The following is an 18,270-nucleotide window of genomic DNA, read 5'->3' as shown; positions in this document are numbered from 1 at the left end:
CAGACTCAGATTCGTCGGATGAATCTTAAGGAAATGTAACTCATCCACGAAAGAAGTTGCTTATAAAGCCCCCTTCGCCCGATTCTTGAGTATTGTTCATCTATCTGGGATCCCTGTCAGGCAGGACTGATAGAGGAGATAGAGAAGATCCAATGAAGAGCAGCGCGTTTCGTCATGGGATTGTTTAGCTGGCAAGAGAGCGTTACGGAGACGCTAAACAAACTCCACTGGCAGACGTTACAAGAGAGGCGTTGTGCGTCATGTAGAGATTTACTGTTGAAATTTCGGGACAGCACTTTTCAGGAGGAGTCTGACAACATATTACTACCCCCCATCTGATTCATAGGAGACGAGGCCTTTCCAGGCAGCAGCTGCTCTATCTCCACTGGCGATCGTGGCTATCAGTGACGATCACTGGAAAACCAAATTCTGAAACATTCCGTTCTCTCAGCGTACGAAGTTCGCGTTTGTGCCGAAGGGGTGGCCTATAGCAGGCGTCGACGCCTATAACTTTGACGCTCAGTAGCATGGCTGAACGACATTTCGGATACATTTCCTACCCTCGATTTGTTTCTCAAGACACCCTCTCCAAATCCACGAGGGTTGTCACAACAGTTTTGGAACACAATGTGTGTGTGTGTGTGTGTGTGTGTGTGTGTAAACATACATCTACGAAAATGTACGTATAAACTGTATTCACTGGTGACTGATCAGTCATTCTATTGGTGCATAATAATCGCAATGACAAACGGTGCCGAATGAAGTGGCAGTGCTGCAAGTCCTCGGTTATACTTGTGAACTAGTGTACTCGCTGTCCTTTCTGCTCTGGTATAATCCACTTGTATCCGACAACAGACTCAAGTGGCGAGTTTTCGATTGAACGTGTAGCGACGGAGACTGGCAAGTCTCCATACGTACGGGGACGGCGAGTTCGGAGATGACTTCACAGGACACGATGACGAATTTGAAGAGAAAGCACAGAGCTCATTTCTGATCTCTAGCGTGCTGCCAGCTTTTGTCGTCTCGGAAGACAGGAATATTGACGACACCATACTCATCTCGAAGATGTGAAAAAAATGCTAACAGACTGATAATGTTGAAATAAATGTCTTGGCAGTTGTTCACAATAACCCGATAAGTAAACCAAGTTAGAGTACTAAACACCCCCCCCCCCCTTAAACATCACAGACCCACTCCATGCCTGAACTACACCCTCCAGAAACACTGAGATCGTCTCGTTCGGTCGCCCGTGCACTCCACAGTATACGCCTCCAGTCAATTACTGTCCAATCTATTTGTTGTTTGCCCCGCTGAAGACGTGCAGCTATATATGTTGCTATGAGCAGTACAATAATGCATGCACTTCTCTTCACAGTGTTCACCTGGAAACTGGTTTATACAGACTTGCTGCAGCTCGAGTCGGGTTTGAAATCGAATGGCATTGAGAATGCGTGAGGCTCGCCCCCGTCCCTGTCGGTTGCGACATTTTTATGAACTCTGTTCTTGCGCAATGTTACAGGCTGCGAAGGGTACACTGTTCCTTGTAGACACGTTGTACGGTCCGCGGTGTCATGCCAACAAATCGTGCAACTTCATTCACTGAGTGGTCATGGGCATGTGCGTCCTGGGTAACTTTTCTCTGCCAATCTGTCGCGTCTCCACTGTGCTGACCCCATATAACTCGCAGAGACATATCACTTTCACTGTTATGACTTACATTAGCGATGGGGAATCACATGACCGTCTGATAACAAGTTCTACGGCATCTGCAACACTCTAAAGCTACCAGAGCGTTCTTTCAAGGATGTGTCTAATGTTTCGTTTGGTGAGCTTATTTATTTGAGTGTTAAGTAGTGGGTGCGTTTTCCTGACTGTATTCCTTGTGAAAACAGCTTTGTTGTCTCTTGGAGAGCGTCGCTGTGTATTTACGCTGCGCTGCGCCTGTGTTTTTGCAGGTGACTGCGAAGGACTGCGACACGGACAGACTTCTGGGCATCGCATACTCCATGACAGGCGAGGGCGTTGATCCCAACAACCCCGCCAGCAGCAGCTTCCACATCGACAGGGACACTGGCGAGATATTTGTTCTCAAGGTACGTCTGCTCCTTCAAAATCCATTCTCTTATCCCAGTTCTCAGAAGAAACTGTGTCCCAAAATGCCATTTAAATGTGTGAGGGAGCGTAACTTGCATGAAGATTCTGCACTACACCCAGACTCGACAAACAACTGTGGAGTTCGTGGCGGAGGGTACTCCCCGTTGCACCGCGCGTTAAGATTAATGTCCATTCCATTCGCGCCTGAAACTGACTGCTTAAAAGCCTCTGAGAGTTCTGCAATTAGCCTGTCTTGCCTTCGTTAGTTGTAAGGGAGGACATGGAAGGGATTGTTGTACTATTCTAGATTATTCGCTTAATATTGCTTCCTAAAACCTTTTAAGTAGGTTTTTACGGATAGGTCACACCTATTTTCAAATGCCTGCCGATTCATACTTCTGTTATCCTCTCCCGTGAGTCAAACATATTACCATTTTTTGCTGCCCTTTTTTTGTATACGCTCAGTATTCCCCATTATTCTTTTATGGTGCGGCTCCAACACATTTCAACTGTATCTTAGCACGAGTCTCTTGAGTGTTTTGTAAACAATCTCCTTTATGGACTGACTGCATTTTCCCAGTATCCTACTTGTTAACAGAAGTCTGCCACTTGCTTTTCAACGACTGAGTATTTCATCGTTCCATTTCATACATCCACGAATCACTTCTACGAGTCGACTACTTCCAATGACGCTCTTTCATAATTACGAAGTTGCTGATTCGACATTTCTACACATTAAAAGCAAATTTCCTCTCTTTGCACTGCGATGAAACCTTATGAAGGCCTGAGTGGGCATTTGTGCAACATTTTTTCAGATGGTATCTCACGATATATAACTGCATCACCAGCAAAAATGTATGGTTACAATTAACATTGCCTATCAAGTCACTAACAAACATCTTGAGTAGCAATATCCCCTGCACATTTCCCTGGGGTACAAATGAAATTTCTTCAGCATCTCTCGATGACTGTCCATCGAAGATAACATGCCGCGTCATGCATTCTCAGATCATCCTCAAATTTTGTGTTTATTTTCCACGTAGCTGTACTCCCCTTAATAAGCCCTGCTGTGCTACATAGTACAGCGGTCGGGCGATGTAGCGCAGTGGTGAAGCACTGGGCTCGTATTCAGGAAGACGGTGGTTCGAATTCCCGTCTGCCCATCCAGACTCAGATTTCCCGCGTTTTCCTTAAATTTCTTTCGACGAATGCTGGGCTGTTTCTTTTGAAATGGCAAGACCAATTTTCTTCACAATCTGCGTTCCAACTCCGCTGACCTCGTCCTTTGCTGGAGGCAAATGCTTTTCACAAGAAATACTGCTTGTATTTCTTATCATAACACAGGCAATTACTCCAGTTGTTGCGTCAACGACAGCGTGATTATTAGTTTCCTCTGTGGTGTAAAACGGTTAACAAGGCATGTAAAAGCCACTGATTAAAAAAAAACCGCACAACTGCGAGTAGAGCTCGCGTTCTGAGGGTTCTATAAAAACTTAATTATCTATGTAGACAGTTCGTCTGTAGGTTTTCATGAATGATCTTGCGAATATCAAAATATGTGTCATACATGGCCGTATCTTTTGATTGCACTGAGTTATAAGTTTAAATTTTTTACGTCGCCAAGGGACCGTACATCTTAATATTTGACGTAAATTTCAATTTGATACCTCTCCACAATATATGGACAGCTAGACGAACAACAAAGTTACCCTTAAGGGTTAAGATTATATCGACTGAGGTACGAAACCCTAAAAATGCTATATTCAGTTCCATATACGTTATTATCACTGCAGACGCAGTGTATGCGGCGAGTTTGCTAAATGCGGACAAATTGAACGAAATGATCACTGAGTGAATAAGGACCAAAAAGTTGATATGGCTGGGCATACATTCCAAGATTAGTACACACACTTGAAGATGTAAATAAAACATCTTTGACGGTATACCTTTTAATATTGAAATCACACATAAGGACACATCAGGCATGTGGGAATGTTATGTCTGAACTAATATTTTTGTTCCAGAATCAAGAGTTTAGTTAGCCGGCCGGAGTGGCCGAGCGGTTCTAAGCCCTTCAGTCGGGAACCGCGCGACCGCTACGGTCGCAGGTACGAATCCTGCCTCGGGCATGGATGTGTGTGATGTCCTTAGGTTAGTTAGGTTTAAGTGGTTCTAAGTTCTAGGGGATTGATGACCTCAGATGTTAAGTCCCATAGTGCTCACAGCCATTTGAACCAAGAGTGTAGTTAGTTGGAGCACCATCATGTATTAACCATGTGATACATACAAGCGGCTTGGATGGATGGCTTAGCGCAGTATCGAGACGAGCAGCAGAAAGCTGGCAGAGAATATGTGGACATCATTGAAATCGAAAGCTGAGGTGCAATGCAGCGAAGGCAGCCGAGGACAACAATTGTGGCAGTAAGAACAACCAGCATTGCATCCACGGCCATCATAGTAACACCAGAGAGAAACACGGGCCATCTCTCGCCACTCAGGCAATAGAACCGGCGTGATGTGGGCTTTCACGTGGTTGCTCTCCTTAGTAGTCTCAGCGATGCTCTTTCGGAGCAAGGGAACCGTCACCTGCAACCAAGGAACCAAACAGTGGAAAAGACACAATCGACCACAACACCCTCCACACCTTTCAAGGAACCAACAGGGCGTGCTTATAGACCGGGGAACAATGAAGTGCATTGTGGACCGTGTCAGACAAGAACTGAGTGTTACAGTAGTAATACACCTAGTTAGATTTGGCATTAACAACATTTTTATTTATAGTAGAAATTATGATTTTTGTCCTTCTAATAATAATTATTATTGTTATTATTATTCTTATAATTATTATCATTCTTATAAGTATTATTATTAATAACAGTATAAATAATTTTGGTGATGGGAGGTAGTGTTGTAATGAGGTAATAATGTACACTGCCCAGTGTGTGTAAGAATGATGCAGCCTGCGTCTCAATTGTAGGTAACGGGCTACAATGAGATAAATAAACAAAAATCATTGAAATAGATGGAAGCTGAAGAACTCAACAAAATTGTCACCATATTTGGACGTCTTTTCTAGAAGTTATTATAGTTAAATGTTTATTTATAACACAGTTATAACCATTTTCAGAAATTTTACTAATACAAACGACATACCAATGGGTAGGTTATGACTTCAGCTATACGATGAGCCTGGCTGGTATGTGATATGCACTAAAGTGGACAAATTATTTGTAATAATTAACTCAGCTGGCCAAAGAATTAACCACAAAAACACTATCGATTAGCTTCAGCGTGCTGACATTGGAGTAGGGACTACGATATAATAATTCATACAAACAGAATTCGTTAAGTCTTGACTTAAAATATCTGCTTTCAGCAATGCAGTGCCGCAACGGCGAGCAGAATACCGTCACGTATTTGTCTAAGTTCTGTGACTTCCTCCCAGAACGAATGAATATTAATAAATTAAAAGGATAAAACATAGACATCTAGCTTTGGGACAAGATGTAAATATATGTAGATTTATGAATACATTTATCAAATATGTATAATGTATACAAATCGGCATAAAAGTGTATTATTTCGATAAGGTGACGCAGGGAAAGTAGCAGGCTTGACTGCAGTGATTGGTCGTGTGACCGAGTTCTAGAATAAGCGAGCAGAGAGAGCGTCATGGTCCTTTACCGAGTTGTCTGGGACAGTAAGCTTGGTAAGACTGGATGATTCTCGCGCGCGCGCCTGTGTGTGTGTGTGTGTGTGTGTGTGTGTGTGTGTGTAAGTTGCTCGGTATAACCGGATTTTGTTTATGTATGCAATTGGTTATATTCAAGGAAGTTATGAGCTTTTCCCACGCGCGGTAGTTCATATCCCGCATCGGCGGCCCAGGTCAGGGCTCACGATTGCGTATCGCGTGCGATCCCTTCTCTCGGAACTGGAGTCCTTCCCTTTACTACCTCCACTTGAGGTCCACTCACGTACACCTCCATGGTGTACACCTTTTGCCTGGTCCTAAGCACTCCGTTAAACCCGACGCTCTCCGCTGTCACTTCCTTTCGATTCTTGACGTGTTCCGGGGCTCTGAAGTTGTTTACATTGACGGCTCGATAGCTGATGGTAATGTTGGCTTCGCATGTGTCCACAGATGCCACATTGAACAGCATTCCTTGCCTGCTGGCTGCAGAGTATTCACTGCAGAGCTTGTGGCCATATCTCGTACACTTCAGTACATCCGTTCCTGTTCTGGTAAGTCGTTTCTTCTCTGTTCTGACTCCCTGAGCAGCTTACAAGCTATCTAAATGTGCTACCCTCGCCATCCTTTGGTAGCGAACATACAGGAGTCCATCTGTGCCCTGGAACGGTCCAGTCGTTCAGTAATTGTCCTCCCTCCTAGGTATATCTCGCGAAGAGACCATGAGGATAAAATCAGAGGGATTAGAGCCCACAAAAAGGCATGCCGACAATCCTTCTTTCCACGAACAATACGAGACTGGAATAAAAGGGAGAACCGATAGAGGTACTCAAGGTATCCTCCCCACACACCGTCAGGTGGCTTGCGGAGTATGGATGTAGATGTAGATGTAGATGAATGTTTGTGTGGACCATATAACACGTCGCGTCATGAAGCGTAGTGTGTCATCTCTTGCTCGTGGTCCGCTGTCAGCAGTCTCTAAACGGACAAAGCCTAACTTCAATGCTAAGAAATATGACCCCATATTGTTTCCCACATTGGCCACACCATTGAAGGAACTCCAGTCTAAGTATGGCAGTGAAGCTTATTCCCCCCAGTACCTCGTAAGTTCGAGAGTTGATGAGGAATCTTTCATGTCCATGAAGCCTCAGTTTTTGGTGGAGCATTTGGAGGACAAGTTTGGGGAGAGGGAGGGCTTGTTCAAAATGCGTTATGGGTCAGTCTTGATAAAAACAGCATCCTTTGCCCAGTCACGGGCATTACTCGCTTGTGACAAGTTGGCGAATGTTTCTGTTACCATCATGCCTCATAAGAGCTTAAAAATAGTCCAGGGTATTAAATTCCACAGGGACCATCTTTTGCAGTCTGACGACGAGCTGCGCGCCAATTTAGAGCGGCGAGGTGTTCATTTCGTCCGGCACTTCTATTGAGGTCCGAGGGTTAATCAGGTTGCCACCGGTGCCTTCATCTTGGCGCCTTCGAGGCTGACATATTGCCCGAGAAGGTCAAGGTGATGGTCTACCACTGTGACGTCAAGCCATGTATCCCTCTTCCGACGAGGTGCTTTAAGTGCTGGAAGTTCGGCCATATGTCTTCCCACTGTACTTCCAGCGTCACATGACGAGATTGTGGACGTCCATCAGATCAAAATACTCCATGTGCCCCACCTCCCATCTGAGTCAACTGCGGAGAGCGTCATTCAACTTGCTCGCCAGACTGCATGATTCTACAGAAAGAGAGGAAAATCATGGAATTTAAGACGCTGGACCGACTGACCTACACTGAGCTAAGAGGAAATTTGAGCGCCTACATCATGTGGCTATGACCTCCTCTTACGCCGCCGCTACGAGAACTGTTGTCACCCCATCAGTTCCTCGCATTCATGTCGCCTCTCAGAACCAGAAGACTACACCCACCCCTTGATAGTGGGGGGCACTTCCCTCCATGTTGCTCCAGCACCACCTACTTTGGGAGCAACACCCCCCCCCTTCCCCCCAACCATCGGGGACGTCAGTCCCCACTTCTGAGATGGAGAAGTGTAATTCTTCTTCGGCTCCTCTCACTAGGAAGGGGCCCCTTGGGTCACTCCCTTCTTAGGTTTCTGCTAGTGGAAACGACGACACCCATCAGTGGCTGAAGAGCCAAAAAGCAGCTGGTCATAGGGATTCACGTTCATCCTCATTCCCGGACACTGAATCAGTGAGGTCGTCCCAGACAGGGAAACCCAAGGGGCAGTGAGAGAAATCCAAAGAGAAGGTCCCCAAAACCAAGGGAATTGCAGTGGCACATACACCACCGCTACCTACAAGTTCTGCGTCTGCGGATGAGATGGAGATTCTGGCATCCACTGAGGACATAGATCTCGCCAGACCCTCAGACACATTGAATATAGACTGGTCAGGCAAAATGTCTGTGGTGGCAGGTGACCCTGAGTCGTAAACTGCCTAATTGAATGTTCCATGCCTTCCCAGTCTCACGATGACGTCAGCCTCCAGTGGATTTGCGGCGGTTTTTTTCCACCATCTGGTTGAGCTACGACCACTGTTAAGTTTACACCTGCTTTCTGCATTTCCCTCCAGGAAACCTGGTTCCCAAAAATGCGGACCCATACCCTCCGTCGCTATAAGAAATACTACAGGAACCAGAGCGACTATAATCGAGTGTCAGGTGGAGTTTGCGGTTATTTCCTACACTCAGTCAGTAGTGAAACTGTGCCCCTTCAAACCACTCTTGAAGTTGTGGGTGTCAGAATAAGGACGCAGGAGCTAACTGTCTGCAACGTATATCTTCCTCCACATGGTGCAGTATCCCTGAATGTATTAACTGCACAGACTGATCAACTCCCTAAACCTTTCCTACTTTTCGGAGATTTTAACGTCAATAACCCCTTGTGGGGTGGCACCGTGCTTAATGGTCGAGGCAGAGATGTCGAAACTTTACTGTCTCAGTTCGACCTCAGCCTCTTAAATACTGGGGCCGCCATAAATTTCAGAGTGACTAGTGGTAGCTACTCGGCCACTGACTTATCAATTTGCAGCCCAGAACTTCTCCCATCTATCCACTGGAGAGCCCACGACGACCTATGTTGTAGTGACCACTTCCCCATTTTCCTGTCACTGCCCTGGCGTCAGGCCCATGGACGCCTGCCCAGATGACGGGCTGGGAAACTTTCACCTCTGCTATCACCGTTGAATCTCCCCCACACGGTAACATCGATGTGATGGTTGAGCAGGTGACTACAAAAATCGTTTCTGTTGCAGAAAACACGACCCCTCGTTCTTTCGGGTGCCCCCGGCGAAAGGCAGTTCCTTGGTGGTCGCCGGAAGTCACTGAAGCAACTAAGGAGCGTCGGCGAGTTCTACTACGGCATAAGTGGCACCCTTCCCTGGAGCACCTCACAGCCTTTAAATGGATCCATGTCCGCAGTCGCCAACTTATCAAACGACAGAGGCAGGAGTGTTGGGAGAGATATGTCACCCTCCCAAATCTGGACCAAGATCAAACGTGTTTTCGAGTACCAGAAACTCCGGTGTTAACATAAATGGCGTGTTATCTACCGTCGCAAACGCGATTGCCGAGCACTTTGCTGAACACTATGCTCGAGTCTCTGCGTTGGAGAATTACTCCCCAGCCTTTCGCACTCTCCAACAGCGGCTGGAAGGGAAAGTCCTCTCGTTTACTAACGCCACAGTGAATCCTTTAAAGCCCCATTTACAGAGTGGGAGCTCCTCAGTGCCTTTGCACATTGTCCCGGCACAGCTCAGATGATTAAACATCTCTCATCTCCCTGTCATCTTCAACCGGATCTGGTGCGATGGCATCTTTACTACACAATGGCGAGAGAGCACCATCACTGCGGTGCTCAAACCTGGTTAAAAAAAACCCTCCTTATGTGGATAGCTATCGGCCCATCAGCCTCACCAGCGTTCTTTGTAAGTTGCTGGAATGTTGGGTACTGTAGTAGTGGCCTAATGGTTCCATGTCAAGGCGGCTTCCGTCAGGGTCGCTCTACTACTGATAATCTTGTGTCCCTCGAGTCTGCTATCCGAACAGCCTTTTCCAACGCCAATACCTAACTGCCTTCTTTTTTGATTTACGAAAAGCGTTTTGACACCACCTAGTGACATCATATCCTTGCCACATTATACGAGTGGAGTCTCCGAGGACTGTCCCCAGTTTCTTATTCAAAATTTCCTGTCACTTCGTACTTTCCGTGTCCACGTTGGTGCCTCACATAATACCCCCCCCCCCTCATATCCAGATATCTAGGAGAATGGAGTCCTGCAGGGCTCTGTATTGAGTGTGTCTCTATTTTTAGTGGCCATTAATGGACTAGCAGCAGCTGTAGGGCCATCTGTCTCACCTTCTCTTTATGCAGACAACTTCTGCATTTCGTACCGCTCCAGTGCTGGTGTTGCTGAGGGACGCCTACAGGGAGCCATCCACAAGGCGCAATCATGGGCTCTAGCCCACGGTTTCCAGTTTTCAGCCGCAAAGTCGTGTGTTATGCAACGGAAATGCTGGCAGCACCTCAGTGCCCTCCACTGCCTGCACAACACTAACTGGGGTGCAGATCGCTCTACGCTGCTGCAGCTGTACAGAGCCATTGTTCAATCCCGCCTTGAAAATGGGAGTCTGGTTTATGGTTCAGCGGCACCCTCAGATCTGCGTTTACTCGACCCAGTGCACCACCGTGGCGTTCGCCTAGCGACAGGAGCTATTGGGACGAGTCCGGTCACTGGTGTCCTTGTGGAGGCTGGAGTCTCTCGCATGCACAACTGCTGGGCAGTTACGTTTCACACGTTCTTAGATCTCCTGCTCTCCTGAATCACCGTCTCCTTTTCCCACCCAGGGCGATTTATCTCCCACATCGGCGATCCAAGTCAGGGCTTCCAATTGCACTTCATGTCTGATCCCTTCCTTCTGAACTGGAGTCCTTGCCTTTACCACCTATACTTGAGGTCCATTCACGCACATCTCCATGGTGTACACCTAGGCTGCGGCTCCGCCTGTATCTTCCACGTGGCCGCAGCTCTCCACTGCCACTTCCTCTCGATTCTTTACATGTACCGAGGCCGCAAAGTGGTTTACACCGACGGCTCAACGGCCGATGCTCTTGAGCACATCCTTTCATGCCCTGGGGAGTCGTTTCTCCTGTATATTGAGTCCTTGAGCAGCCTAAAAGCTATCGACCAGAACTACCCTCGTCATCCTTTGGTAGTGACCATCCAGGAGTCCATCTATGCCCTGGAACGGTCCAGTCCTTCAGTGGTGTTTGCTTGGACCCTAGGTCACGTCGGAATCCCAGGCAACGAACTTGCTGACAGGCTGGCCAAACAGGCTATGCGGAGATCGGCTTCTCGGCAACTGACTTGCGTTTGTTACTATGCCGCAAGGTTTTGCGGCTTTGGGAGACGACATGGCATAGCCTCAGCACGCAGAACGAAGTGCGTGCCATTAAGGAGACTACGAATATGTGGCAGTCGTCCATGCGGGCCTCTTGCAGGGACTCTGTGGGTCTCAGCTGTCTCCGCGTTGGCCACGCTTGGGTGACACACGGCTACCTCCTGCGCCGTGATGACCCACCTCAGTGTCGATGTGGCGCCCGGTTGACAGTGGCCCATATTGTGGTGACCTGTCCTTCTTTGGCTGCCCTGCGACAGACTATTCAGTTATCAGACTCGTTGCCATTAAATTTAGCTGACAACGACTCGTCGGCTAATTTAGTTTTATGTTTTATACATGATGGTAAGTTTTATCATTCTATATAAGTTTTAGCGCATGTCCTTTGTCCCTTTGTTTTCTGCACTCTAATGCTTTTAGGCTGGATGTTTTAATGTGTCGCATAGTGGCTGGCTTTTCCTTTTTATTGTCGTGGTCTGCCAGCCACGGTCATCTACTCTCTGGTTTTTACCACTTCTACCTGTTTCTTGCTTCTCTCTGTGGTTTCCTTTTCCTGTTTTGTGCATAGTAAAGTTGGTTGCTCTTCTGTCGATCTTCTGGTTCTTCCTTTCTCCTGTTCTTGTGCTGCACACCTCCTTTCTTTTCTTCTGCCACTTGTCTAATTATTTTACCGGGAACAAGAGACCAATGACCTTGCAGTTGGTCCCATCCCACCCCCCAACCTCCTCTTAAACCAACCAACCCAGGACACGTCGGAATCCCAGGCAATGAACTTGCCGACAGGCTGTCCAAAGAGGCCAGGAGGAAATCGCTTCTGTAGATGGGCATCTCTGAAACTGACGTGCATTCTGTTTTTCGCCGCAAAGTTTTTCGGCTTTGGGAGACGGAGTGGCATAACAGTATGCACAACAAATTGCGTGTCATTAAGGAGACTTCGAATGTATGAAAGTCTTCCCTGAGGGCTTCTCGCAGGGAATCAGTTGTCCTTTAACGACTCCACATTGCCATACGTGGCTCAGACATGGTTACCTCCTCCGTCGCGAGGACCCACCTCAGTGTCGCTGTGGCTCCCAAATGACAGTCGTCCACCTCTTGCTGGACTGCCCGCTTTTAGCCACTCTGTGGCGGACTTTTAACTTTCCCAGCACCCTACCTTCGGTGTCGGGTGACAATGCCTCAACAGCAGCTTTAGTTTTACATTTTATTCGTTAGGGTGGGTTTTATCTTTTGATCTGAGTTTTAGCGCATGTCTTTTGTCCCTCTGTGTCCTCCACCCTAGGGCTTTTAGGGTGGCGGTTTTAATGTGTTGCAGAGCGACTGGCTTCTCCTTTTTTATTCTCATGGTCAAGCAGCAATGGTAATCTGATTTCTTGTTCTTAATCTCCCCCGTTTCTTACGTCTCTCTGTGCTTTTCTTGTTCTGTTTTGAACATTGTATTGTTTGTTGTCCTTCTGTCGTTCTTCTGGTTCTTCCTCTCTTCTGTTATTGTGCCGTACATCTTATTTTTTTTCTTCTTTCCCGTGTATAATTGTTCTTCTGGGAACAAGAAACTGATGACCTCGCAGTTTGGTCCCTTTCCCTCCCCTTTTAAACACACCAACCAACTAGCCCAGACTGTTAGGCTGTTTTGCTAATAAGTTCTGAAAATGGTCATTCGCGCCACAGTCGGTTACCGTTTAAGTTTCAGTGTGAACACAATCGATAACATATGGTGGAATGTGGCTTGGCTGTGTGTTCATAATTCTTGACTATTCATAATAATCATGATCATGGTCAACCAGCAATGGTAATCCGATTTCTTGTTCTTAATCTCTCCCGTTCTGAAACGATTCTGTCATCGTCCATGTCTCTAAATGATCAGCACTTTCATTCATTTAATTATTAAATTCATGTAGAAATGTGAACAAGAGACCGTTGTAATAATAGAGCCAAGATATGATCATTGCTCTATCGATTAGTTTACCTCAATGGTTGTAGTAAATCCATTTAGAGTTATACGGCCATAGTTTCGTACGTGTTTCCTATTTTTATAGCTGTAATAAATTTGCAAGTAGAATTTTGGTCATGTACATTAGTCTACGTAGTAAGCCTTCGGGATCTGGAACCGCGTTAAGCTTTTATTTGCCAATCCGATTTCAGATGCGTTTTTTAAAGCCTAAGCTTAATCATATTAATGTTTCAATAATTATTATGCCAAGCCAGATCAGTGTTAAACGTTATTTGGGCCAAAAGGCAGTAGTACACAATCAACCGTCACACATAGTCGAACCAGAATCATTGTAGACATTGTGCACATCGTTACTGATGGGATCTCACTGAACACACAAGCGAATTATTTGTCCGAAATGATAGTCCAATGTGTTTGTAGCCACATTAGCCTTCGTACCACCAAAGGTACGACTTCCAGTAGGTAACGCAAAGTCACCGACAGTTAGTTCAGATCCGTCTCGCCTGTGAAGCGTTGTGGAAGTTCACTTGTCCCACAAGGCAGTCATCAATAATCACCGTCTACACACTGAGACTGAACCAGATCTGACAGCTAGTTACATCCATACTACGGGAATTGTCGGTAGCCCACAGGTGGGTGCTGTGGACATTAGTGATACTACCCTCCATAAAGGTAGCATCATCTGGGAATAGGATGGCTGACAAAAAATCCAGCACCACGGTGACCTAAGCGACAAACCAGTGTTGAAACCGTCGCTGCAGAGGCAAATCCACAATCAATAAAGTGCGCACGTGTTGTAAGTACTAAGGATAGTGACAGTTGTCATGGAGAATGTTCCATGGGGTCGTCTGGCTTTCCACATGCTGGCAGACCACCTGCTTTCCACTGATATAGAAGGGTCATATTCTACACTGTTAAACAATTTTTTTCTTGACTTTCAGGTGGGTTTACCTTCCTTGGGACGCATTTCCAACTATTGTGTCCAGCTGAACTTTTTTGATCCTTATCCTTGCATGTATTTTTTTCCTGAAATTTCTCCTCCTTCAGCAAAATCACGCTCTTTCATATTACGTAACATCTGCACACGCTATGGACCGGCGCAAAGCTTCAGTCTGTCACAGGCTTCGGCTATTTCATTCGAATCTGAAACCTTTTAGTCACACCAAGAGGTATACTTCGATAATGCACTGTCTGCCACATGCAGATGCATGGAACACAGTTTTAGCCTGTTACATAAAAATATAGCGACATAAACTCCAACACAGTCCAGAGCCGTATTCGGGCCTCAGTCACCGTCAGCAGCAGTGGACAAAGATCTGTTGATGCTGCATCCCTTCACTGCAGCGCCACTTTCATATAGATCACCTTCCGACTGACTTCACCCACATCTAGAACATTGACCCCACTCGAGGCATTTCAAGACGTTTCAGTGTGACTCAGTAACACGGCTTCTTCTGCAACAGGCAGCGGCGAACAGCCGTATTTAAACCGCCCCAGGACGTCCTCTATCACTGAACAGCGGGGCACTAATATGACGTCAAGTCTTTGGCGGCCAGTGCCGTACATATTATGCAGCCGCCACTGCCGTCTCCAGGACCTGCACTATTAAGCATTGACTGACAGCCTTCGGTCCTGGCAGCCAGCCATAGTACTGCCGACACTCGATCCGAGAGGTGAGGTCCACCTAGCTTCGTACCGCCACTCTCTAGCTACAGATGTCTGTACTCGATACCTGGAGCAGTTTTGCTGGCTCTGCTGGCCGAAGTGGCCGAGTGGTTCTAGGCGCTACAGTCTGGAACCGCGCGACCGCTACGGTCGCAGGTTCGAATCCTGCCTCGGGCATGGAAGTGTGTGATGTCCTTAGGTTAGTTAGGTTTAAGTAGTTCTAAATTCTAGGGGACTGATGACCTCAGAAGTTAAGTCCCATAGCGCTCAGGGCCATTTGAACCATTTGAAACTGCCGCCCCACTCTATTGTAGAGCTAGCGTCGTCCACTGCAATGCAGGCAGAGCAGAAACCTGTATGCCGCCTTCGTTGGGGTACACCTGTTTCGGGTCATCTGTGCCAGCACATTCAGATCTGATGGTTATCGCGCATCAACTGTAGTCTGCCAGCTACAGTTACACCACTCTGTGTATGTTTATGATTGTTAATAAAGAGCTTCACCAACAAGTTGGCTATCTACATTTTCAACACCTTCACCCACCTCCGGCAGATACACAGTTGTCTACACTCATTACATTTGGAGACAGGATAGCAATTGGAGTCTGCACGGTGGACCAACAGAAGATAATTTCACTTTCTTTTCCGTTTATGTGTGTTACACGCTTTTGGAGGTGGTAGTAAGCAAAAAGTCTGTCAGCACGAGATTGGAAACCCAGAGGACAATTCAGTGTTTGCTGGAGGAAGTAGCTAAATGATGCTTTGCGTAGGGAAATATGGGGAGGCGGACATAGAATTGAAGTTCCATAATCACAGACCATTACTATGCCTAATAAGGTGTAGGAATGGGTAAATAGGGGTCCAATACGATTTTCAAGAGAATTTTGTACCACTCCACCTGCAAAATAATGACAAGTTCAGGTAATGATGATGGAGGGGACTGTGATCAAGCACCCTTCTCACCAACACAGACCACAAAGACTCAATAATACTGGTGGCTATTATGGCCAGGGGAGATGCAACGATTCATCCTCGTGCTCGCAAAATCAGTCCCAGATGCTGTGAGCCGTGTAAAAAGGTGGCCTTACAGCTTGGAATTTAGCTTTCACCATTGTGCCATGGGATGGATTTGATCTGCCACAAGGATCACATAATCCTTAGCAGTAACGGAACCTTGCAGAGTAACAATGGGGCCCATATATGGCTGCCCGAATCATCACCGAACTCCAGCCATGTTTCACTCTTGAAATATAAACTCGACCCGAAGTTAGCGTGGAAAAAGATTCATCCGACCAAATGACATTCTTCCATTGTCCCATAGCCTAGGTTCTATGGCTCTGGCACCACGTTTTCCTGTGCAAGCTTTTGCAAGGCTTTGGCACTACGATTCATTATTCAGGCATTTGCATCACTGATGAGTGGTTTTGGAGAGCCAGCTTTCCATGTAATTCCCTTCGTGTTGTGTTGGTGCTGACAGAGTTTGGGAGTGCAACGTTCTGCTATGCAGTGACATTTTCAGCAGTCATATTCTTATTTTTCATCACAATTCTCTTCAATGACCATTCATCACGATCACTGAACACACTTTTTCGTCCACATTGTGACTTATCAGATGTTTCCCCACTTTCCCTCTATGCGGTGTAAATCTTAGATACGGGAACACCAAATTTAGCTACTTGGGTCATGGTAACATCCACCATACAAGCACCAGTTATTTGTCCACTGTCTAATGCACACCATCACAATACATTCAAAACTACTCAGCATTTCCTTGCCCATGCAGCTCCCTTCCCATCCTTGCTTCTTCCCCATTGCCCCTCCCCCTCTGTTTTCGTGTTCTTGTTCCCTTCCCGCCAGGTTTTCCCGCTGAGCTTTACATCAAGCTGATTGGCCTCTGTATACCTCCCATGTCATTTCTTCACCTTCTTTGTCAGATTGTATTGACGAAGTCGTCCGTGAACTGTCCGACAATCCGCGATGCCGACATTGCCGGTCAACAGGCCCCATTCAACATCGTCCAGTTCCATGGTGGAGCATGGCTATTGCCAACGGTATCTGTGATCGTCGTCATGCCTTCCAACATCTTAAGTGGTACCTGTCCTCCACTTGTCTTATTATCTTTAAACGTCTTTGTACCAAAGCCCATTACTTAATCAAACAGAGCAGATGGGTGTGGGCTACATTCTGCATCCTCCAAGGTTGCCTGTGGCATTCTTTCATTCTGGTCCTTGCCCTTCCAAGTGGCCTTTGTACAATCAGTCAGTTCTCGGAGAACACTTCACAACCCTTTTACGATGGCGTTAGCGACAGCCTCCTATGCAGCATCCGTCCTCCACTGGGAACAACGGGCTGAAGCTTCACCCTTATGTTTCATCCCTTGTCCCATGTCAGAAATCCTATAATGAACCTTTTACCGAATGGGACCTTCTTTTGGCCCTTTCCCGCATTGTAGTTCCTGGTCCTGACTCCATCCATAACCAATTGCTTCAACACCTCAGTCCCCCACAACATAAACCTCTCCTCCAGTCAACAAAATTCTTCTGGGGTTGAGGCCGCATTGTCAACTATAAAATTCCGATGTTTTGGCGTCTATTACAAGACGCCGAAACGTCGTAATTTTATTGCTGACAATGCATCCTCAAACAGAGAAGAAGTGTATTGACTGTGACAGTAACCGCGGAACCCTATGTTTACATCTCCTCCAGTGTTTAACCATATTTGGCTCCAAGAAATTTTCCCCTCTCAGTGGAGAGACAGTATTGTGGTTCGTGTCCTGCAGCATGTCTCTTGATAGTTTTTGGCACTTTGCCTGACAAATGTCCTCTGCAAGTTACGAGAATGGATGGTGGCTGAACGGCTCAATTGGGTCCTTCAGTCTCAGGATCTTTCATCCCCTTATTGGTGTGGCTTTCAGGAGGGACGGTCTCCAATTGATCGTCTGCTTCGATTGGAAACAGCAATTAGACAGGCTTTTTGTCAGTGCCACCATCTTGTCGAAGTTTGGTGCTGACACATTCTTATTACATTCCATGACTAGGGTCTCTGGGCCACCTCCCGATTTCTATTCACCAATTCCTGTCCCACCAGTCGTTCAGTCTGCGTTGTCACTATTCTCAGCTCTCCACCAACCTAGGAGAATGGCGTTCCACAGGGCTCTGTATTAAGTATCCTTCTTTTTCCAATCACAATTAATGGACTTACGGCTTCAGCCATACCGTTTCTCACCACTGCTCTGTATGTGGATGAATTCTAGCAGTCATTTGGTGCCATCTGGTACACATCCACTTGGATACTTTCACATGATATTCAATTCTCTCTCCTTACGTCGAGAGTGGTACATTTCTGTTGCCGTACTATGGTCCATCCTCATCCGGAGCTCTACCTTGATGCCCAACCCTTGACTTTGGCCCCATAGTTCCATTTCTTAAGTCTTCCTTTTGGCAACAAGCTTACTTGATTTCGCCACATCCGTCAT

The 18,270-nt window shown here is 46.6% G+C and overlaps 1 protein-coding gene across 1 annotated transcript in view; it reads left to right on the top strand.

Moving 5' to 3' along the window:
• Positions 1-18,270, top strand: part of LOC126484899 (uncharacterized) — a 138,221-nt gene that overhangs the window by 22,596 nt on the left and 97,355 nt on the right. Inside the window, exon 2 of the mRNA XM_050108499.1 lies at positions 1,956-2,093. Coding sequence (XP_049964456.1) covers positions 1,956-2,093 — 138 coding nt within the window. The remainder of the gene's footprint in view (positions 1-1,955; positions 2,094-18,270) is intronic.

This window comes from Schistocerca serialis, chromosome 6 (genome assembly GCF_023864345.2).
Source record: "Schistocerca serialis cubense isolate TAMUIC-IGC-003099 chromosome 6, iqSchSeri2.2, whole genome shotgun sequence".
NCBI classification, from domain to species: domain Eukaryota; kingdom Metazoa; phylum Arthropoda; class Insecta; order Orthoptera; family Acrididae; genus Schistocerca; species Schistocerca serialis.
The sequence above is the reverse complement of the archived record's forward strand: the minus strand, read 5'-3'. Positions and strand labels throughout refer to the sequence as shown.